The 20,747-nt window shown below is 40.1% G+C and overlaps 1 protein-coding gene across 3 annotated transcripts in view; it reads right to left on the bottom strand.

Annotated features, from left to right (window-relative positions):
- Nucleotides 1-481: 481 nt before the first annotated feature.
- Nucleotides 482-20,747, bottom strand: part of arb2a (ARB2 cotranscriptional regulator A) — a 194,338-nt gene continuing 174,072 nt past the window's right edge. For all 3 annotated transcript variants that reach the window (XM_061728967.1, XM_061728968.1, XM_061728969.1), the window contains exon 11: nt 482-2,845. In XM_061728967.1, the coding sequence (XP_061584951.1) occupies nt 2,685-2,845 (161 nt within the window). In that variant the 3' untranslated portion in view covers nt 482-2,684. The remainder of the gene's footprint in view (nt 2,846-20,747) is intronic.

The raw sequence follows: 20,747 nt of genomic DNA, 5'->3' as shown, positions 1-20,747 counted from the left end.
AAAAAAAGGAGAGGAGCGGTGCCTACAGTTTATAGTTTTTTTTTTCTTCATTCTGACACGCTTCTTGGTGCAGGTTTTCTTGTTGGAAGTTTTAAAACTGCATCCGTTGAAATTTAAATAATTGGCTTTACCACCGAAAAAAAACAGATTTGAGATTTTCAGGTTGGATTGTTATTTTGGACTAAAGCGCAAAAAAAAAAAAAAAAAAAGCTCTTCATTTTACACTATGTGCCAAACTTTTTCTTCCTGCTGGGTTCATTTCACACTTTCCAGCGACACCTTTCCCGCTTCACCATTGCACCTGTCTGTTCTTTTCCTCTTCTAAATACATCTATAATTCGCACTAATCTGGGCCGGCAGTCCTTAAAAATAGTTTACCTGATTATGAAGGATAAGCAGCCAAATTTGCCCCCCCCCCCCAAAAAAAAAAATATAAATACAAATATTAAAAGCAAAGCAAAGTGTGGTAGAAAATTTCGTTTTATTTTACTTTAATGGGTTAATTACAAAATTAAATCATGTTAAAAAATAATTATTGTGCTGCAGATGACTTAAATCGTTTAAAAGTGAAATTATAGAAAGTGAGGAGAAAAAAAGAAACATTTGCGAATATAAAATGAGGGATTATTTAGGACACGTTCAGCTTCAGAAAATCTGAAAATCACAAAAAAAGACCCTTCTCAAACCAAAATGACAAACTATTTGCAAATAATAATATCTTCAATAGTAATGGGCAATAATTACACCCTTTTATTTGCAGATTGTTTTGTAATATAGGCAGTTCTTCAGTTCTATTAAAACATGGCTTGTTGAATATTAAAAACAGTGAGTCTTGTTTATTCCTAAGGCAACAATATACACATTGCAGAGAGAAAATTAACTGATTGTAGCTGAATGGCGCAAAGGTGAGCAAAGGTATCTTGAAATGAAGCTCATCAAATAATAAGCCAACTTTTTTTGCTGAAACCTGGAGAGATCTGGATCAAATTAAAAGGAAATTAGGCCTGCAGCCATCAGCCACTTGTCTCATTACAGGAGAAAGATAATCCACAAAAGCCTTAAACCCTACACACACACACACACACACACACACCCACACACACACACACAGAAGGAGAGAGAGAGCAAGCAGAAGAGGCAGGGTTTCGCAGTGTGTGAGTTTCACAATGCTGGAAAATGGACTATGGAAATATAGAATGTGTCAGATACAGTATCCACTTTGAATTTTACCAATGTCTTGACACATTAGAAATGCATTCCATTAATCCTTGAGTGGATTATAAAACATATAAACTTTGGAAAAAATTAATCATGCTTGTGTCATACAGTAAGATTATGCCTAGCTGAGCAGGGAGCGGACTCTGTCACTTTTAAGTACACAAGAAAAGTACTTTGGTAGAAGGATAGAAAAAAAAGAGATGTTACGTTTCCCCAACATCAAAGGAAATAGGATTCTGGCTTAGAATAATATTGAAATCTTGAATTTCCTGACATGTGTAAGGCGATATATTGGACTTTTATGAATGCTGTGAGCTGACTTCTGGCTTCTGTTAAAATGAGATATCTCTCAAATCCATTTTGATGCATGACTTTAAGTGATTTAAAATATGCTCAGTGTCCTGAATTTTCCATAATCAGAACAGGTTGTGTTTTTGTTTTATTTGCTTCATCACATTCAATAATCCACAGACATTAATTCAGGGATATCACGGTGGGAGAAAAAGAGATAGAAGTTTATGATAAACAAGAAATGAACTATCCACACTTTTGCAAAGGAAACCCATATATACAACAGTAAACACTTACTCCTTCTCTTTGTGAGGTATAGGCGTATTAAAAATTGAAAGTATGAAAGTGTGTATAAAACACTGCCTTCATCGTGTTGTTGTGTGAAGAAATTTGTGTGGGGGGAAATAAGCACATTCTACACAATCCTGACTGCGAAAAGTCGAGTTTAAAAGCCAATAGCATGTGTGAAAAGCAATAAAGAAAATCAAGCGGTCATAATAACACCTTTCATCAGTTATGAAAGTTTACACATCTTAAAAAATATTCATGTGTATGTTCTGAAAAAATAAAATAGCATGGCCAGGTTAAAATCATAGAGAACATTAATTGGTTGTACCACATGAGCTATTTTCAGGGTTTTCCAGGCTTTAGGACCAGGGAGATGGAGGACAGCAGGGAGAAGGGAAAGACTGAGTGATGCAGACTGGAGGGCAGGCAGGGCATTAGCTCAGTTCAGGCTGATGTCAGGACAATTAGAGGTGCACCACGGCGCACTGTACACAGTGCCTGTCAGCCTTAATCTCTGCTGCTGTTGTCCGTACCCAGAGCCAGGCCACAGCCCACGGGAAGCACTAACACTCTTACCCATATTGCTTTGACAGTTGCACTCAACTAGAAGTAATGCAAAACGTTATTGTGATGTATACATGGTGACCCTGTACTCTCGTCTCTAACAACAAGGGGATATGTGAGTGCAAAGGCAGGAAGGGCTAGAGGGGTGAAATGACACTCGGGGAAAAATGCGAGGAAGGAAAACTGGTGAGAGGTTACAGAGGAAAAGGCAAAAAAGAAGAAAAAAAAACAGAAGAGGACCCTTTCTGCACTCTCATATCTGATTCCTCCCCAGCTCTCTGCTGAAAAATCTCCTTGTGTTCCAAGCCACTGCTGATGGCTCTCTACAAATCTTGGTGATTGTTTTTGAGAGAGATGCTGCGTGTGGTGACAGCGTTGCAGGTCTCCTCTAGCTCTTCATTTTCTTTTGCCTCCAGTACCTCCCTGAAAAATCTGAAGATGGAGTTGAAACTCATCCAGGAGGTCAGCTCATGCTTCTCTGTGCCTGCAATACACGAAAAAGACAAACAAAAAGGTATTAGCTTACTGTAATGTGCAGGCAATAAAATTCATAATAAAAATGTTAACATAATCAAATTAATAGCACTGTATCCTACTCGGACCCGGACTAAAACCCGGACTAAAAATAAATGAAAACCCTTAAATAAGATTGGAAAGTTTCACAAGGCCCACCGTGCTCAAAATGAACTGTTTCTTCTTATGCAAAACGAAGTAAGAGCCATGGCAACCTGTGACCTGCTCGTCCAATGGGACGGCTTTAAAATGTTATCCAAGAGGACACTTGATAATCAACACCACTGCATGTCTGAGGAGATGGAAAGAGGTCTTTCCAACAAACCCAGAGATATGCACAATGGGACCACTAAGTGAAACCAGTGGAGCGGTAGTCATTCATTCTGAAAAGACTGAAGAAAAGCAAAACAGAAGTAGGAGAGAAGTAACTAGTGAACATATCAGGTAGTCTGGCAGTGGTTGGGGGAGGCAAAAGTGCTGGGTTTCCCTCTGACCTCCATCGGGTTAGTGAGTTCCCAAGTTTGGGTCACACTTGAAATCTGGTACAAGTGCTTCAAGTTCCTCAGGGTATCACTGGCAAGATATTTAGTTGGATAGTTTCTCAACACAAAGGCAGCTAGCCCTACTAGAGAAAAACGTGGCTCTTTATTGGCACATCTATGATGAGGCCAGATCATGCTTTCAGCTCATGCTCACTTTCCATGCATTGCTAACAGATAATGGTTTGTTTTTGCTCCTGCTGCTAGCTAGCAGCTTGGCTGCTTAGCAACACAACTGTAATTGGACCCGAAAAGCTTTATTGAGGTGCCCTCTTGCTCCCCAGGGGTGTAAACAGGTTTTCTATGAGATAATATTCAGAGTTTCAACCCTTGGAAGATGGACCTCAGACAATTGTTCGGACACAGATGTCTGAATGTTTTGAAGCAGGATATAAGTGGTTTTTGATTTTGAATATTAATTTACTCTAACTCTTAAATGTATATTTTATACAATTTTCATGAAAAAAAATCAAGCATTTAAGATCAGCTGAGCTTCTTAAAAACAGAGAGAGGCCAAATAATTCCAACTTTTCTGGAAGAGTCACATCAGCAGTAAATAAAAAAGTCTCAAACATCCCGGGTGAGTAGTTTTGATTCACTATTCTTGATTATGTTGCTTCGGTTTAATGGCCTTTACAGATATTTGATCATGCAGAGCTTTCTCAAGTTCTTGCCCCCAAATTTCATACAGACTTTGACATGGGCATCAAACGGATGGCCTAACGTTTGACTCTGATATTCAGAGTCCATGGTCAATTGAATGGCTGTATGGCCCTGGTGCTGTGGATGGAAAACAAGCCCAAATATAATCATACTTGATAGGTGGCAATAGGTGCTTGGGATAATATGATGCGTTTGGTTTTATCCAAACATGGTGTTGTGCATGGACAAATGTCTCCACTATGGTTGGATCTGTACAAAAGACTGTTCAAGAAGTCTTGTGGTTTGACTGAGCTGTGCTGTCAAGCCTCTTTTGTTCTTTTTAGACAGAAGAGGCTTTTGCTTGATCACGCTTTTGCAAAATACATCTTGAGTCTTTTTCTAATGGTTCTATCAATAAATTTAACATCTAACGTGCCATCTGTGGCCTGCAGAGTCTGCGATGTAGGACTTTGTTTTATGCAATTTCTCTAAGTATTTCTCAGTTTATCTGGTTGAACCCAGAGGGGAATTATATCCACTTTCAGGGATATTGGAAACTGTCATGAATGTTTTCCATTTGTGAACATTCTTTCTCACCATAGCATGGACTGCAAATTGTATGGAAACAACCTTATTACCCTTCCCAGATTCATGTGTAGCAGCAATAACTGGTCTGAGATTATTTATGATGTATTTCCTCCTTGGCACTGTATTGATACACACCTGAAGACTCAAAACCAGCAAACCTTGCTTTCATAGAGGTGGTCATACATGAGAAATGATAATGTTTATTTGAACAATAAAACTTGACTGCTTCTTACTCTCTTAATGCCTGTGTAAGCAATAAGGGTGCACTTAGTTTCTGAAACAAAACTCATGCCTTTTGGCTTTGTTTTTGTTCAACACATGATGTCATTGTAACAAGTCATGTTATTAATCACTAGAGGTATGTGTTTATCAAATTTAAAGAACTGGTAAGGACCACATGATTTTATATTATGTCAAATATAAAACCATAAAAATTAAAGTATGCATACTTTCTTTTCGATACAACCTCTTCCTTATCTCAGTTCTTTCCTCTTCTTTTAAGTTCTGTATTTTCTCTATTGTTTCTCCTTTTTCATTTTTCACACCCCAAAAGCTGTTAAAGGTAGACTAGGAGGATGTAGGGATATAATTAGGAAACACTTTAAAGGGTCTCTCACAATAGACAGGGCTTTGATGACTGCTGCAGTGACATCTTATCAGACTGACCTCTGCCTGGACACATACATAGAGGTGACAGATGTGCATTTGTGTGTATTTATGAGTGTGATTATAAGACATGGGGTAAATGTACGATTACGTATGGAAAGCGAGTTTGGGTTTTGTTTCTGAAGGTCAGTTTTGCATGTGTAATTTGTGTGTAAAAGAATGTACAAGGGTTCCTAATCACAGCGAGATAAAGGAGTGCGTTGAAAATTGAAGAGCAAGTAGATGGCAGTCAGTGCCTTGGGTCAAATTTACTGGCCTGGCAATCTTCACGTAGTCAATAACCCAACACTCTTAGTGTACCTGTTACCTGTGTTGGGCTCTTCCTAACACTCATCACTGGAAACAAAGACACAACTCTCCAACACCTCTAATCTATCATTTATATTCAGTTTGAGACAACATGATCTTGTTTTATCCTCTTCTATTTCCCCCTCATGTTGGAATCTTTCACACTAGTGTTTTTACATCTGTTTTGTGTCTGTTTTTTCCTCCCACAGAAGCGATCAACTCCTCAACGCTCTCTCGTTCACCCTGAACTGGCGGTGAACTCCCCTGGAACATGGACAGCCTCTCCACCCTATCCCATCACAGTTGAGGGTCACCATGGGGGTGTTTCTGTTCCAATATGCAAATAGGCCTGTGTCCCAACAATGACTCCAGTGTTAAGCTCCACCTTTCTTCATAGGGTGGAGGCTTTGATATCAAGTCCTTTCCCCAAGACAAGACTCACCCAGACATAAACCCGTTCGCATCCCGACAGGCCTTTAAAAACTTACATCTATTTAATAGCTGAAGTGTGCTGAGGCTAATGGATGCTGTCACAGCTGAAATGTGCACTGATTTAGAGGAGGAAGCACAATGGCCAGGCATAGAGAGAAAGAGAAAGGAAGAATTGCATCAACTAAACCACAAATCCAGCCAGTACCTTTAGAACATGTGGAGATCCATGAGGTGTCACCTAGCTGTATCTTGTGTGAAGGGAAGCCATCAACAGCCAATAAGTAATACTTCAACTTCTCAATTTTAGCACCTCATCACTGTAAGGGTTTTTTGTGTGTATTGGCTGAAGTGGTGTAAAAGGATGTAATGGGCAGAGTTGTATATTGTATTTACATGTTAAACTTCAAAAATAAAGTGAACTGCGTGTATTTGTGTGCTTTCTTGTATCACCTATGAATGAAGAGGCATGTAGCAGTTTTATCATGATTTTTCTCACTAAAGTCAATAAAAAAATTTAAAAACATTGGTGCATTTACTACAAATGCGACTATATTTCTAAGAAGCTCCACAATGGTGGGTACTGTCAATTGGAAAAAAACAAAAGTCTCCCTTGAGTTTCATGCATAATTGTATTGTAAGTATTGGATAACAGAAAAATTAAGAGATGAAAAATGCAAATAATACCCACAATAAACAATGAAAATGGACTTATAGGTGATGAACTTATACACACAGGGACATGAAGATGTTTATCTGACTGTGCTGGTTCAGAAACATAGTTTACTGAGGTCATGTTACCGTGTTCCCTGGTTTGAATTCAGTGAAGCTGCCTCGTTATGTGACAGGCAGAGAAGCACATTTGGTCCTGGATATTTAGCAGGATCCTTGTCTCTGTCACAGCCTCTGGAGCATGTTCAAGGTAATTGACTGACTGATCTCCCTCTGACTCTACACTGCCCCAATATGATGTCATACACATGCACACATGTTCATAATTCAAGTATCTCCTTACAAATACCACACACACACACACACACACACACACACACACACACACACACACACACACACACACACACACACACACACACACACACACACACACACACACACACACACACACACACACACACACACACACACACAGTTGTTACCGTTTACGTGCAGTGAAGTAGTGGAACAGAGGAGAAGGGTTCTGAGCTGGAAACAAGGAAACTCCTGCATAGCTATGGGCCATGCTTTCTTCCCGCTACACCAAACGCTGCATGCTGTTACAAATGGTAATCGGCTGTGATTGTCACAAATTTCAAAACAAATGCTAGGTGACTGAAAAGCCAGAGTGATGCCCCAAGTGATACTCCGAGAGGAAGCGTGAATCAAAGCCTGCCGACTATAATTAGGTTCCATCTGGGCTACATTATTTAAAGCCACACCAGTTAATGGCTTGTGTACAAATGGCCTATTTTACTTGAATCAAATTTTTTAAATTTGTAATTACATTGATGTAATGGGGGCCTTCGTGCTTTGCCTCAGTTTTAATATAGATACATTTTCAAATTATTGAGAGCTCTTTGAGGAAAGAGGGATGTAAAGTGATAATACCTTTCTTTGTGTAAACTGAATTAGTTTTAACCATTACCGGAATTAATCAAATATACTGACATCTGGGTTAAATAATTAATGAGCTTCAATTAAAAAAGGACATCAATAGCGATATTATCATAAGGCAAAAACTACAAAAACAGAACAACTGTCGAGCCTAATATTAGTAATACTGCACATAAAAGCAAAAAAAGTGTATTATTTCCTTTTGAGTGTTTAGTTTTTATTTAAAAAAAAAACTACACACAAAACAGAGCATAATCTTATCAATTTCCTATCAGTGGTAACCTAAGCTTTTGTTTTATCTGGATGTGAGGCAGAGCAGGGCATTGTGGTGTGTGCCTTGGCTGGTGGTAACATTAGCTGCCTTACTGGTGGTGGAAACTATCTGTTGTATGCATCAACGGTGGAGAATCGCTATCTGTATCCTGGTTGTCAGACGATCAGATTTCTGCACCTGACACTCTCTGATATTAGATGATCCTCTGTGGTAGGTGCAAGAGCATGTTCAGAATGCGTGTGCCCACATTTTCTGCTTGCATGTGTTGCCACCTAGATGTCTGATTGACCAAATGCAATGCCTACGCATGTGCAGTGAGTTATGTTAATTGTCGCCTTGCTTTGAGACATGCATAAAGGTCAAGGGTGTCATTTTGCCCCACATGGCTGTATCTCGAAAGGGGCCGCAATGTGTTGCCACAACAGACGAGGTCAAAGAGGGTCCTGGCAGGTGACAGGTGGTCAGCCACACTGCCAGAGTAATGCTGGCCTTTATAGCAAACCATAGAGATGCCATCCTAATTTTAAAAAAGTTAATTAATCTCCAACACCAATCTTTAATCTCCACTCAGGGCAAGGACATTCAAATCCAACCCACTGTGAAACACTGATATAATCAGACTGTGTCTACACTAAATGATGTGTCTTTGTTTTCAAGAAAATCAACATGGTTTTAAGGGCTCACAGGTTTAATGGAGCAGGAAGGACATAATGCTTCACAACAGGAAAAAAAGAATAAACAAGCAAAGCTCATTTCATCAAATCGGTTTGATGAACTATTGTATCTTGTATAAAATTCTAATATAATGCTGTTGGTAGTTGGGGTTTGTCCTAAACACCTCACACCCCCACATCTCCCTCATAATGCTTTTAATTACATTGTTTGTTTTAAAAGAAAAACCAAGGCAGAACTTATTACTTATTACACATCCAAAGATGAGGAACCTGAATCACTAGCTACAGGAGTTGCTGAAGGGAGGGTCTTTACTGAGACAAACATTTTAAACAAACAAGAAGCAAAATCAAGTGAAAGCCCAGAGAGAAGAGAATATCACATTGGCTGGATTGAATCATTATCCAGTCCAAGCTACTTTACATTTAATTTAATGACCTATGGAGAGTGAAACTTGCAACAACAAAAGGCAGTGTAGCACTGTGTTACCTATTTATGCCTCTCTCTCATTCAGATCTCTTCATCTGTCCTTCCCTACTTGCTCCCTTCCCTATCCAGACACCGAGGCTGGACTGAGTGCTTTTTTATTTTAATGTGAAAGAGTGGACTTGGCCATCATAAAAGAGCCTCGTTTTTATAGACTTGGAGCAGAGTATTTACAAGATAACCCTGGTGGAAGGACTGTGCAGGGTATTTGATACCAGTGTCAGACTCTCGTCTCTCTTTTCCAGTAAAAATCAAAAGCCCAAACACGCTCTCCCCTCTGCAGAACATCTCAGTGTCAGTTGTTTTACTCAGCTAGCTGAATAGGGTTAAGACACTTTGGAATTAATAATGACATACCTGTTTGTGGCATTAAAAAGACTTTGGATGAACCTTCTCTGTTTGAAGAAGCATATTTAAAAAGTGAATAAAAATGTAAAATAAGAATTTTCAAGTTAGCGTTAGTGTTTTGGAGTTTATCAGCACTGACTAGAACATTAATATAAAAATCAATTATTGATACTGTATTAATACATCACAGTCTTACTGAAACTACCCTTACCCTGTGAAACTAATTCAATGGTTACCTGGACAGGATTTTTTGACAAAAATATAATACAGCACTTTAGGAAACGCTAGACGGAATGAACATGTGAGAAAGTCTGTCAGGAGGCTGAAACAGTTACATCAAAGACACAGAAAGACCTCTCTGAACACATGAATCGTATGAATACTTTGGTTTTTAGGTATTGAAAACAGTTTGGATTGAAAATAATCCTTTAATTAATTGAATTGATCCCTTAATTTAAATTCTCTCAGCACAAAAAGTATGGAAATTAGTGTTTGGTAAATTATTTCTTTGCTATAGCAATACTTCTTGGCAATAAATCTTACACCGTTGGAAAGCCTGTTTATTTCCCTTTCAAATGGTGCCACATTTGTAAGGAACATGCACTTGTGGGATGAGCAGCAGAGCTGACTATGTGGACTATGCTCACGAAAAATTTGCCAAATCTTCTCTTCCAGCCCCAAACAGCTTATTATTTTGACAGTTAGCACCTGATTAGCAGCACCAGTGAACATGGGCCCAAATACAGTGGTCAGTAGGTGTTTACTTCAAAAATTGGCATGCCATGTTTGTCTGATCTGGATAGGGCCTGCGCCACAGGGCAACTTCAAGCTGGTGTTCATCAAAACCAAGAAAGTTATGTTCAGTGATGAGTCCAGATTCTGCCTACAGCAGTTGGCTCATAGGGTCATAGTGTGGTAAAGATGTGGAGAACGCTATTTTACACAGTTTATTTCGTAGTCTGAAAGGGGCCGATTATGTTGTCCAGTTAGATATTAGGATAAATCTTAAAATTGTTTATTCAGAAATTATAAAAATCAGAAAACATTTATTGACTAAAAGAAAGCCAATTTTCAGACTGACCTTACTACTCATAACTAAAATACCACAAACATGACATTATTACAGAGAACAAATGTTCACTTCAACTCTGAATAAGATTAAAGTCCTGTTTTGTTCACATATGTTTATATGTGACAAAGAGAATACACACACACACACACATATATATATATATATATATATATATATATATATATATATATATATATATATATATATATATATATATATATATATATATATATATATATATATATATATGTATACAGTGGCACTTGCTGGGTGTAGCATTGGTATATTAACACTTTAGACAACACAAAACTACTTCCATGTCCAGGTCTTTTGTTCCTTCTGCATGTTCAGGAGCTGCTACCTCACCTCACATGGTTTTGTTTTTGGCCTGTTGAGGGGCAATGGAGAGCTTTTGTTTCTACGTCCAGGCACAGTGCAATTCAAAAGCAGCATAGTTGAAAGGAGAGGCCCCCCACAAAGACATGCACACATGTGCACATGCACACATGTGCACATGCACACATGTGCACATGCACACACACGTCATGATGCTTAGACAGGGGTCAGGAAAGACAACCTTACCAAACATGACAGAGAAAAAGAGGAAACAGAGCATGCACACATCAGGGTATGACAGCATCCATATGCACATAAACACAGTGTATATAAGCAAATCCATGACAAACTGCAAGCTCACTACACCATTTACTACAGTCACTTCTTATTTTTTACAAACACATGTCATTTGTTCCGATTCAACACAGTGAAGTTACACTTTTACACTTTCAGGCTAGTACCAACAAAGGAAAACATGCACACACACTTCTACAATTATACAATATCAGACAAATACACTTCAGTCAGTTACAACAGAGCTAGGGGAGAAGTAGTGGGCAATGGAGGCCTCTTTTGACAAACATTCCACATTTAGAATCAAAGTTCAAAGAAGAGAAAGCTTTGAAAGCTTTAAGTTGATCACACACACTTTTCTTCACAAAGTGTGATGTCTTAATATTGCAAAGGAATAAAGCACTGTAATTACCACCACCTAGAAAGACTTTGTGCCATGCAAGGTATACAGTGGGGCAAAAAAGTATTTAGTCAGCCACCAATTGCCACTGACCACTGTATTTTGGGCCCAGTTCTCCCGCTAAAAAGATGAGCGGTCTGTAATTTTCATCATATGTATACTTCAACTATGAGAGACACTGGAGGGAAAGAATCCAGGAAATCACAGTGTAGGATTTTTACTGAATTAATTGGAAAAAACAAGAGAGGAGACCGCACGCTTTTGCTCCCTAGTGCAGATTTATTTAGCACAGTGCTAAATAAATCTGCACTGGGGAGCAAAAGTGTGCGGTCTCCTCTCTTGTTTTTTCCTGGATCTATGCTTTGAGACCTGCACCTATTGAGCTATTGGATGTGTGTGACCTATTTTACCCTTTGTTCCTACTGAATGAATTGGTAAATTCCTCGGTAAAATAAGTATTTGGTCACCTACAAACAAGCAGGACTTCTGGCTTTCACAGACCTGTAACTTCTTCTTTAAGAGGCTCCTCTGTCCTCCACTTGTTACCTGTATTAATGGCACCTGTTTTAGCTGGTTATCAGTATAAAAGACACCTGTCCACAACCTCAAACAGTCACACTCCAAACTCCACTATGGCCAAGACCAAAGAGCTGTCAAAGGGCATGAGAAACAAAATTGTAGACCTGCACCAGACTGGGAAGACTGAATCTAGGTAAGCAGCTTGGTGTGAAGAAATCAACTGTGGGATTAATTATTAGAAAATGGAAGACATACAAGAACACTGATAATCTCCCTCGATCTGGGGCTCCATGCAAGATCTCACCCCGTGGGGTAAAAATGATCACAAGAACGGTGAGTAAAAATCCCAGAACCACACGGGGACCTAGTGAAGGACCTGCAGAGAGCTGGGACCAAAGTAACAGGTTACCATCAGTAACACACTACACCACCAGGGACTCAGATCCTGCAGTACCAGACGTTCCCCTTGCTTAAGCCAGTACATGTCCAGGCCCGTCTGAAGTTTGCTAGAGAGCATTTGGATGATGCAGAAGAGGATTGGGAGAATGTTATATGGTCAGATGAAACCAAAGTGGAACTTTTTGGTAGAAACACTATTTGTCTTGTTTGGAGGAGAAAGAAAGCTGAGTTGCATCCAAAAAACACCATACCGACTGTGAAGCATGGGGGTGAAAACATCATGCTTTGGGGATGTTTTTCTGCAAAGGGACCAGGACGACTGATCCGTGTAAGGGAAAGAATAAATTAAAATTACAGGCCTCTCTTGTCTTTTTAAGTGAGAGAACTTGCACAACTGGTGTCTGACTAAATACTTTTTAGTGGACTGATGGCTCTGGAGCAACACGTGTCATGGACAGCACTAAATTAGAAGATCTCTTCAGTTGCAAGTGAAAAAAAGGTATTGTAATGATATGTCTGACATATTTGAGAGTGAATCTCAAACACAACTCAGAAAATCTACTCACGTTAATGCAAAGTAGTAGCTTGCAGCGCGTAGCTTGGGAAAATAAAGCCAATGATGAAAGTAAAAGAGCTGCTCCAATTTTTAATTTGCCCTCAAAATGTTTTGAACTGAGTGTAAGTGAAAACAAACACACACTTATGTGTTTCTTAGGTTAAATGAGATGTAAACAAACTATGTTTTACACACAGATTTCCCCTTGAGTCAACTAGCAGCAATTTAAACACTTCTTGCTTGAAACTTTAATGTATACAAAGAGAGAATGCATAAACAAACCTGAAAATCTGAAAGCACACAACCAGAATCAAGAAGGTAAATGTGGATATTCACACCTGCAATCATATTTTCAATATCTGCACATAAAAAAAAAAAACAAACAAAAGAAAAAGATGAGCAAATACACACTACTGACGGAGGGCCTTTTGTAAGGATGAACACAGTACACTAGACTGTGTAAGGTCCAAATAATTAAAACAGAAGTTCCTTCACAGCATCTTTTGTCATTTTGGTCTTGAAGAGATATGCATGAATGCTACTGAGTTATTGTGACCGTGTGATCCAATGCATTACACGCAGACACTAGACAGTAGTGAGCACAGGTTGGGGGCGAGCAGACCAGAGGTGGAGATAGCACAGAGAGGGTGTTGAGGGTGGGGCAGGTCTGAAATAGATCACTTAATGGAACAAAGTGTAATTAATGGGTCACCACAGATAAGAGGGCTCTGGGCCTATCTGGGAATGTGCTAATAGAGCTGACACACACTCAGCTACATCAACAGACAGCCCTTCTTTGTGAGCATCTGTGTGTGCAATGTTTGCACATCGGTTTGTGTGTGTGTGTGTGTTTTGACACACAGTGGATAAATACTAGGTGGAAAAGACTGCTAAGGTGATGGGTATATGGTTTCCTCCATGACGGAGATCTGTCATCCGTGCAATCTGTAAAATCCCAGGAGGAAACACATGAGGCAACTCTTGTCACACAGCCTCCCTAACGCACGTAAACGTCCCTCCTCACATCAAAACATGAGTGATGTTATTAACACTTGGAGCATGCAGCATGCCTTCAGTCTTAGGGATGTGGTTGTTTACAGAGAGATGGAGGAGAAGGAAACCGCCTGGTCAAGAGAGGGTCAAACCTGAAGAGTTCTGACAAAAGTAAACTGCCGCAAGCCTCTCCTCAAACTTCCTGCCGGAGTGTGTCCCTGCGTCAGGGGAACCTGTCTGGAGCCAAGGGGCCTGTGCATGTGTGCGTGCAGGGGTGTTGGTACGTTGTATTTTTTTGGAGTCTGGCTGGGGGAGGGTGTAGGAGGGTTTGCAGTCAGGCGCATGCCTTGTGATAGTGAGATGGCTAGTGATGGACAAGGCAAGACAAAGAGGATTTCCCCTGTTTGTCTTAAAGAGTGGAGCTGCTGCTCTCATTCACACACGCAGAGGGAGAAGTCTGTCTCTGGGATAGCTTTCTTTGTGTGTATTTGTGTGTGTGGCATCAGGAGAGCAGGTCATGCATCTGGTAGTTTTTTTTGTGCAAGTGTGTGTGCACGTCGATGCCTCTTTCAGGGTCACAGACCTGAGGGCCATCTACTTCAAACGGGTTTAGTCGGGCAATGCAAGGCCACAAATAATACACTGCATGACTTTGTAATAAAGATGCCTTGAGGTTGGTGGTGCTCAGATGCAGGAATAAAAAAAAATCTACACATATCATACATATCTTAATGCAAATTAATTATTTAATGCTATTACAGTCACCTTGACAAGTCAGTAAAATTTGAAATGAAGTAAATGTAACAGCCCTTACACACAAGAGCTTGACCTCGACAACAGCAAACTGTGCATTGAGCTCTAGGTGATTGTGTTTGTGTGTCCCATCAGCCTGATACGTGTGTTCTGTTTGTGTGTGATCATGTGATGTAGCATTAGGGGGTTAAATGGAGAGGGAGGAGACTCCAGTCTGTTAGAACAAGGGGAAAACAGCTTCAAAGACTCAACGGCAACCCCCTCCTCCATACAGACCCACATGCCACTCACGCAAAAACACAAACTGACGGACAGTCCACTGCTCCAAGCATATCTCTACTTTGTCCTTGGACTGTCTGAATACCACTGGAGGCCAGGATGATTTGAGAGTGCAAGTGAGAACAAGAGAGAAAGAGGGAAGAGAAAAAAGAGGCAAATGATAGAGAGAAGGAGAGGGAGAGAAAGGAGGCGCCCCTCAATGACATCTTAAGAGATAACTCACCCTCCAGAGCTTCTTTTCTCTTGCTATCACTTTCTCATGCAGCACTCCTTCCTCATAAGGCCTGACGTGCAAGGCTGTGTGTGTTAACTTAAGGTGTGTCTATATGTGTAAATGAATGAGAGCCAGTTGTAAGAATACAGTTTACATAGAGGTAAAATAAAAAATGAGATCTCTGTATCTCAATGAGACAATCTAAGAAGTCATTGAATATGTGAACTGTAAGCAGTATATTGTATACACGGTATTTGTCAGAAAAAATGCTTACGGTCTTACACCATGTCAGGTTTCAGAAATAGCATATAAAAGTATGTTAGACAAAACACAAAATCTAGTTTGATTGCATGCCAATTTTTAATTAGATCAGATGATATGTCAAAAATCGATGCCCTGTTTACAGCATCTTCATGTACGAAAATATTAACTGATCGGATGCTGCTACTGTTGATGGAAAACCTTCCTTTTGCAGAGACAGACAACTTTAGGGAAGAGTTAACCTTTTGACAAGCTGCTTCTGGTCCCAGCTGTATATATTTTACATAGAAAAATATGAGTAACAAAGAGAATAATTATGTAATCTCACTCCACGGAGAGGCGAGGGGTTGCAGCCTTTGGTTTGTAGTTCATAAAGGAACTAAATCATGAAATGAAGCAATGTTGATGAGCATAGCGAGAAGCTAAAGCAATTCACAGTACAAAAAATAGTCAAACATCAAGCAAAAACTGTCCATTTGAAGCATGTTTTAACTATGCATCTTCAAGGTAGCCTGAGCTATAAACCTAAAGCATTGTGCCATCTTTTTTAATCCAAATATTATCAAGTGTGGTTTCCTTGTCTGACATACTGTAGGTTCACAGACTGGTCTTATTTATATTTCATCTGAGCACGTATATACACAGCAAACACACAGCAAACACAAAATGATTTTTGATCAGTGTCTGCCAAACACGTCAAGGTCACTGAACTCTCGTCGGAGTGGCCATAACGTCCTCTACAGAAGACAATCTACATCTACTGTCCTGCACACACAAGAACCCCACACTGAACCAGAGGACCCACCAAAACAGAACTTAAGACCTTTATCTGACAACGTCAGCCAACACCAGATACACACTGTCCTGGCCTGACCTTGTAGCGCTTCAAGATTTATCAAAATTGTAGCAGGGATCAGAGGTGTGGGTTCATTTGGTAGAGAGTAATTCATTTTCTGTGTGTGTGTGTGTGCGCACGTGTGTGAATTCCTTGGTATGACTGCGTATGTGAGAATGAGCCTGATTCAGATTAAGGCAGGGCAGGTCAGGGGAGGCACTGACTCTCTCAATTCTCCAGTATTGACTGGAGAGAGGAGAGACAGTGGCAAGTAGTCAATGACAGATAGAATAAACTGATCAATAATCTTGCACTCGTGAGGGGGGAAGAAGGCACCTTTAGAAAAATGTAAGAAAATAACAGTAGCCCAACTTGATGTATGCAAACAGATCGCACTGATCAAATCACAACAAGCTCTGCCAGCCTTACCAAATTTATGTCCTCCACTCATGATGTGTGAAATGCAACTAAAAAACACTGCTCACTGGATTGGACAGGAAAGTGGTGGTGGTAGTGGGGGGGGGGTGTGGACCATAAGTCATAATGAATCCAGTAATGAATAATAAACTTAAGAGCAAGAAGCATTAGGGGAAAAAGCCTTATTTGTAACCTCCAAACATAAATCTAAGGATTTTTAAGTATGTATTTGTGCTGCAGCTGGTTGTTGAGGCAGGGGTTGTAGGGAAGGGAAAGAGAGGTAGAAAAAAAGTGGAGTAGCACTGTAACGTTGCAAGCAAAATAAAGGAAATTATGAGAGTGAGTGGCAGAAACACAAGTGCAGGAGGGAAGAAAGGCCAGGAGAAAAACTAGCCTCTGTCATAATTTAAACAAGTCACGGTCTCCCAACGCTGTGTTTACAAGGTATAATTTATACCTCCCAGTTCAAACATGGCTTTATCTGCTCTCAGCTGCTAAGTGATATGATTTCACTTTTTATAGTGGCCACCCCTCCCACTCATCCACCACCATACCCAGTCCCTGTAATGCAGGCTGGTGTAATACTGCACGCCTCATTCGTTGACTTTCAGCTATACAGATGTCCAAGGGCTAAGGTAGCACATTAATTCCCTCCCTAACCCTGTCCTGTTCCCTCCCTCAAGCGCAACGTCCATCCTAGACATACATCTCAGGACGCAGCTTCTCGTGTACGTACACACACACACTCCCAGACATATACACTTTAAGTGCTGCAAAAAGAGATGACTGCCACATATTTTACAGCAGTTAAGGTTTCTCTCTGTATTTATTGCTGTGTTGGTGAGCAGTTATGTCCCCAATCACAGCAGTGCACTCTGACCTGTGATCAGAGCCTCTCTGATGACCCCGCGGCTCTGACTTAGTTGCACTATAATGCACCACCACTTAGGTTACATTGGTTTAATGACACTTTTCACGTTCACACTTTTAGACAGCCTAATACACATAATGTGGTGTTCAAAGGTTACACACTACGATAAAGACATCGCTGTGGTGTTCATTATGCTGATTGGTGCAGTGATGAAATCAAGGGTCACGAGTCTGAACCAATAAGTATAAATTGTAATGTTATGTAGAAAATGACGCAATGTTACGTGAGTATTTACCAACATTTAGCACTTATTAGCAGTATCTTAGCAATCATACTTCTGTTATGGGAAGTAAGAACATTTGTGTTAGGAAGTACCTCACTTGCAAAAAACAAAAGCAAACATTCTCACTCAATCATACTAAGAACTCTCGCCTTATTGCAGCATTACAGTGTATAGCTGATTTCATTATCGGACTTCTGCAAAGTACTGCTCCTGCTCATTTCCTCCGAACCCCTCACCTCTATTTCCTACTATTTGTCTGTCATTAGGCTTCTTTCCTCCAGCATCTTTTTTTTTGTTCTCTTCCATCTTTTTTCACTGCCATCCGACTACACAGTGTTAGGCGAGAACACAAATTTCCCACTTCACCTCTGGGGGAAAATGAATTTTTCTCTGCTCCGCTCATCTCTTATTCTTCTCTTGTATGTTTTCCATGCTGGCAAAGCTTCCTCTTCGTCCATGAAGCAAGGAGTGCGCTCTGCCTGTGCCTGTCCCATAAGGGAAACTACGATGTGGTGTTCAAATCTCTCCATTAAGATGCATCCTCTCCTCAGCTGCTCTTTTCTCTATTTTCTGCATGATGTTAATGCCCCTATTATTTTTCTTGTCTCTGAGTACTTTTCCATTTTCTCCACCACTTATTAAATTCTTTTTCTGACCCTTAAACCTCTCACACTTTCCATCTTATATGCCATATTTTTTCCATTACACAGATGCCCTTAGAAAAACTACAGTTTTTCTCTTTGGGCTTCTATTTAGCCCCTCTTTTTTGTAGAATTGTATAGTAGAAAGTATACAACTTCTTATTTTAATGAAAAACAAACAAACAAACAGACTGACGACCCCCTGTGGTCTGGTACATGTATAATCTAAATTTCTGGTTTTGCAATTAGTTGTAAACTCTACTGTTCCCCAGTGTCCATCCCAGAGCTTGATCTCCTTCATGCATCTTTAAATGCTAGCCTCTAGTGGTAATTTTGCGTCTATCAAAACAGTGTTAAGAATGGAACTCCAAGACTCAAAAGTCCAGCCCTATGCATTCACTGCAAAGCCTCAGCATCTGCATGAAGGTGAGTGTTCAGCGTGTGCCGCTGTTCAAGTACAACTGGCCAGCCAACAGACCAGCGACCCCACCATATGGCTCGGGGCTGTTGTTCACTAGTGTTCCTGTAAGGGCACACTATGATGGGCCACCTTACAGATCCTGGGCTGAACGCAGTGGTAAAGGGGGCAAAAAAGCGAACATACAGTATACTCAAAGAACAAGACATGCATACACAAGAAGAGTCTCATTCATTAAAAAACTCGTAGCTTGTGGAGTTTCTCCTGATATCACTGAGGACTAAAAATGGTCTGAACTGGATTGCAACCAAGCTCATCAAAACAGCGTAAAACAAAGTATGATGATACCATTTTCACCCTTTTTTTTAATAATACCACAAGAACTGTAAAGGGGTTGGAGGAAAAGGAGTTAACACTAAATAGAGTTTAACAGTTTCACAGTAATGTTATGTCTATGGATGAACAGAGCCCTCTTTAAAGCAGTGATTATGATAGATATACAAGAAAAAACCCGGGACCTTTAGAAATATAAACAGTTTTAAGGTTGGAAGAAGATCATTAATGTGTAGAAATGCATACTGTAGTAATGCCTTGAGAAAAGATGAAGTACTGTGTAGGTGAGAGTTCCCTGACCTGCCGTCTATGGACAAGGTCTCTATTTAATTATGTTCCCTGTAAATCCAGCTGAATGGCTATTATGTTTTTAGTTCCCTTTCAGATTAACATGGAAGACTCTAAATCGGTCTCACAATTTCATTTTATTCAAATGGACTTCTTTTCTCTTTTCTAAAAGGTTCATATCAGCAGTGCTATACGTGTGTGTGCATGTACATTTCTGTTCTTTTCGGTATAAATTTTGTGACTTGCCTAAGTGGTAAATAAAGAAATAAAGACACAATTTAAATGAGTATTCTGAGATGTAAAAAAGAAATGTGAGAGAGAGAAGTGTGAAAAAGGAAGACTGATCAGGATTTGGGTTAGAGCTAATTTCCTCAAAACATGTTGTTCTTGGGTAAGGATGTCACGTGTTCATGGTGTTCTCATGTGAGCAGAGATGAGCAGGGACACAAAATGTCAGAACCTGAAGCCTGTGTGATCAAGAGCAATCGCAAGGTGAAGAGCAAAGTGACAGTGGGAACAAAAGCAAACTTTGACATGTCTCGGTAACACAATACCACAGCATAAATCACGAATGCAGTGGGCGAACAGTCTAAGTAGGTTGGTTACTCACATTTCCACCAGGCATACGCAGACAATCATACGTCCACATCCAGAAGCAAGAGCATATACAATAAGCAATTGGTACATAATGTTTGTTTGGGTGGAACTTGAACCTGTCTAAGCCCCAGGGCCATAGCTCAGCAGGTGTGCGTACACACAATCATATATGGAAACCAAGAACACCTGGACACCTAGAATGGGAGGTGCAGCACTATCAGACTAACTGGAGCTGTCACCAACTCCTGCATGAAAGTGACCCTAAAGCTGAGGGGGGCACACCTGTGCCACAGGAAGCCCTTTGTCTTTTAAGCAACCAGTGATTAAAAAAAAAATTAAAGCAACAAAGTTTTTGGCATTTAATTGTCACTTAAAATCAGTCACTAATACAAAGGACACTAATAAGTTATCTTAGGATCACCGACAATGGAGCAAGAGGATGAAGGTCAGCTGTTGTAATACAATAAAATAAAAATAACTAACTGTCAGGCAGCTGAACAAGTATCAGGTTGGTGGCCACAGCTCTGGCAGCACAGCCTAAGTCTGTCTTCATGGGGTAGTCCAGTGAGCA

The sequence above is a fragment of the Cololabis saira genome, chromosome 9, assembly GCF_033807715.1.
Source record: "Cololabis saira isolate AMF1-May2022 chromosome 9, fColSai1.1, whole genome shotgun sequence".
In the NCBI taxonomy this organism is placed as follows: domain Eukaryota; kingdom Metazoa; phylum Chordata; class Actinopteri; order Beloniformes; family Belonidae; genus Cololabis; species Cololabis saira.
This window is presented reverse-complemented; position numbering and strand designations above follow the sequence as displayed.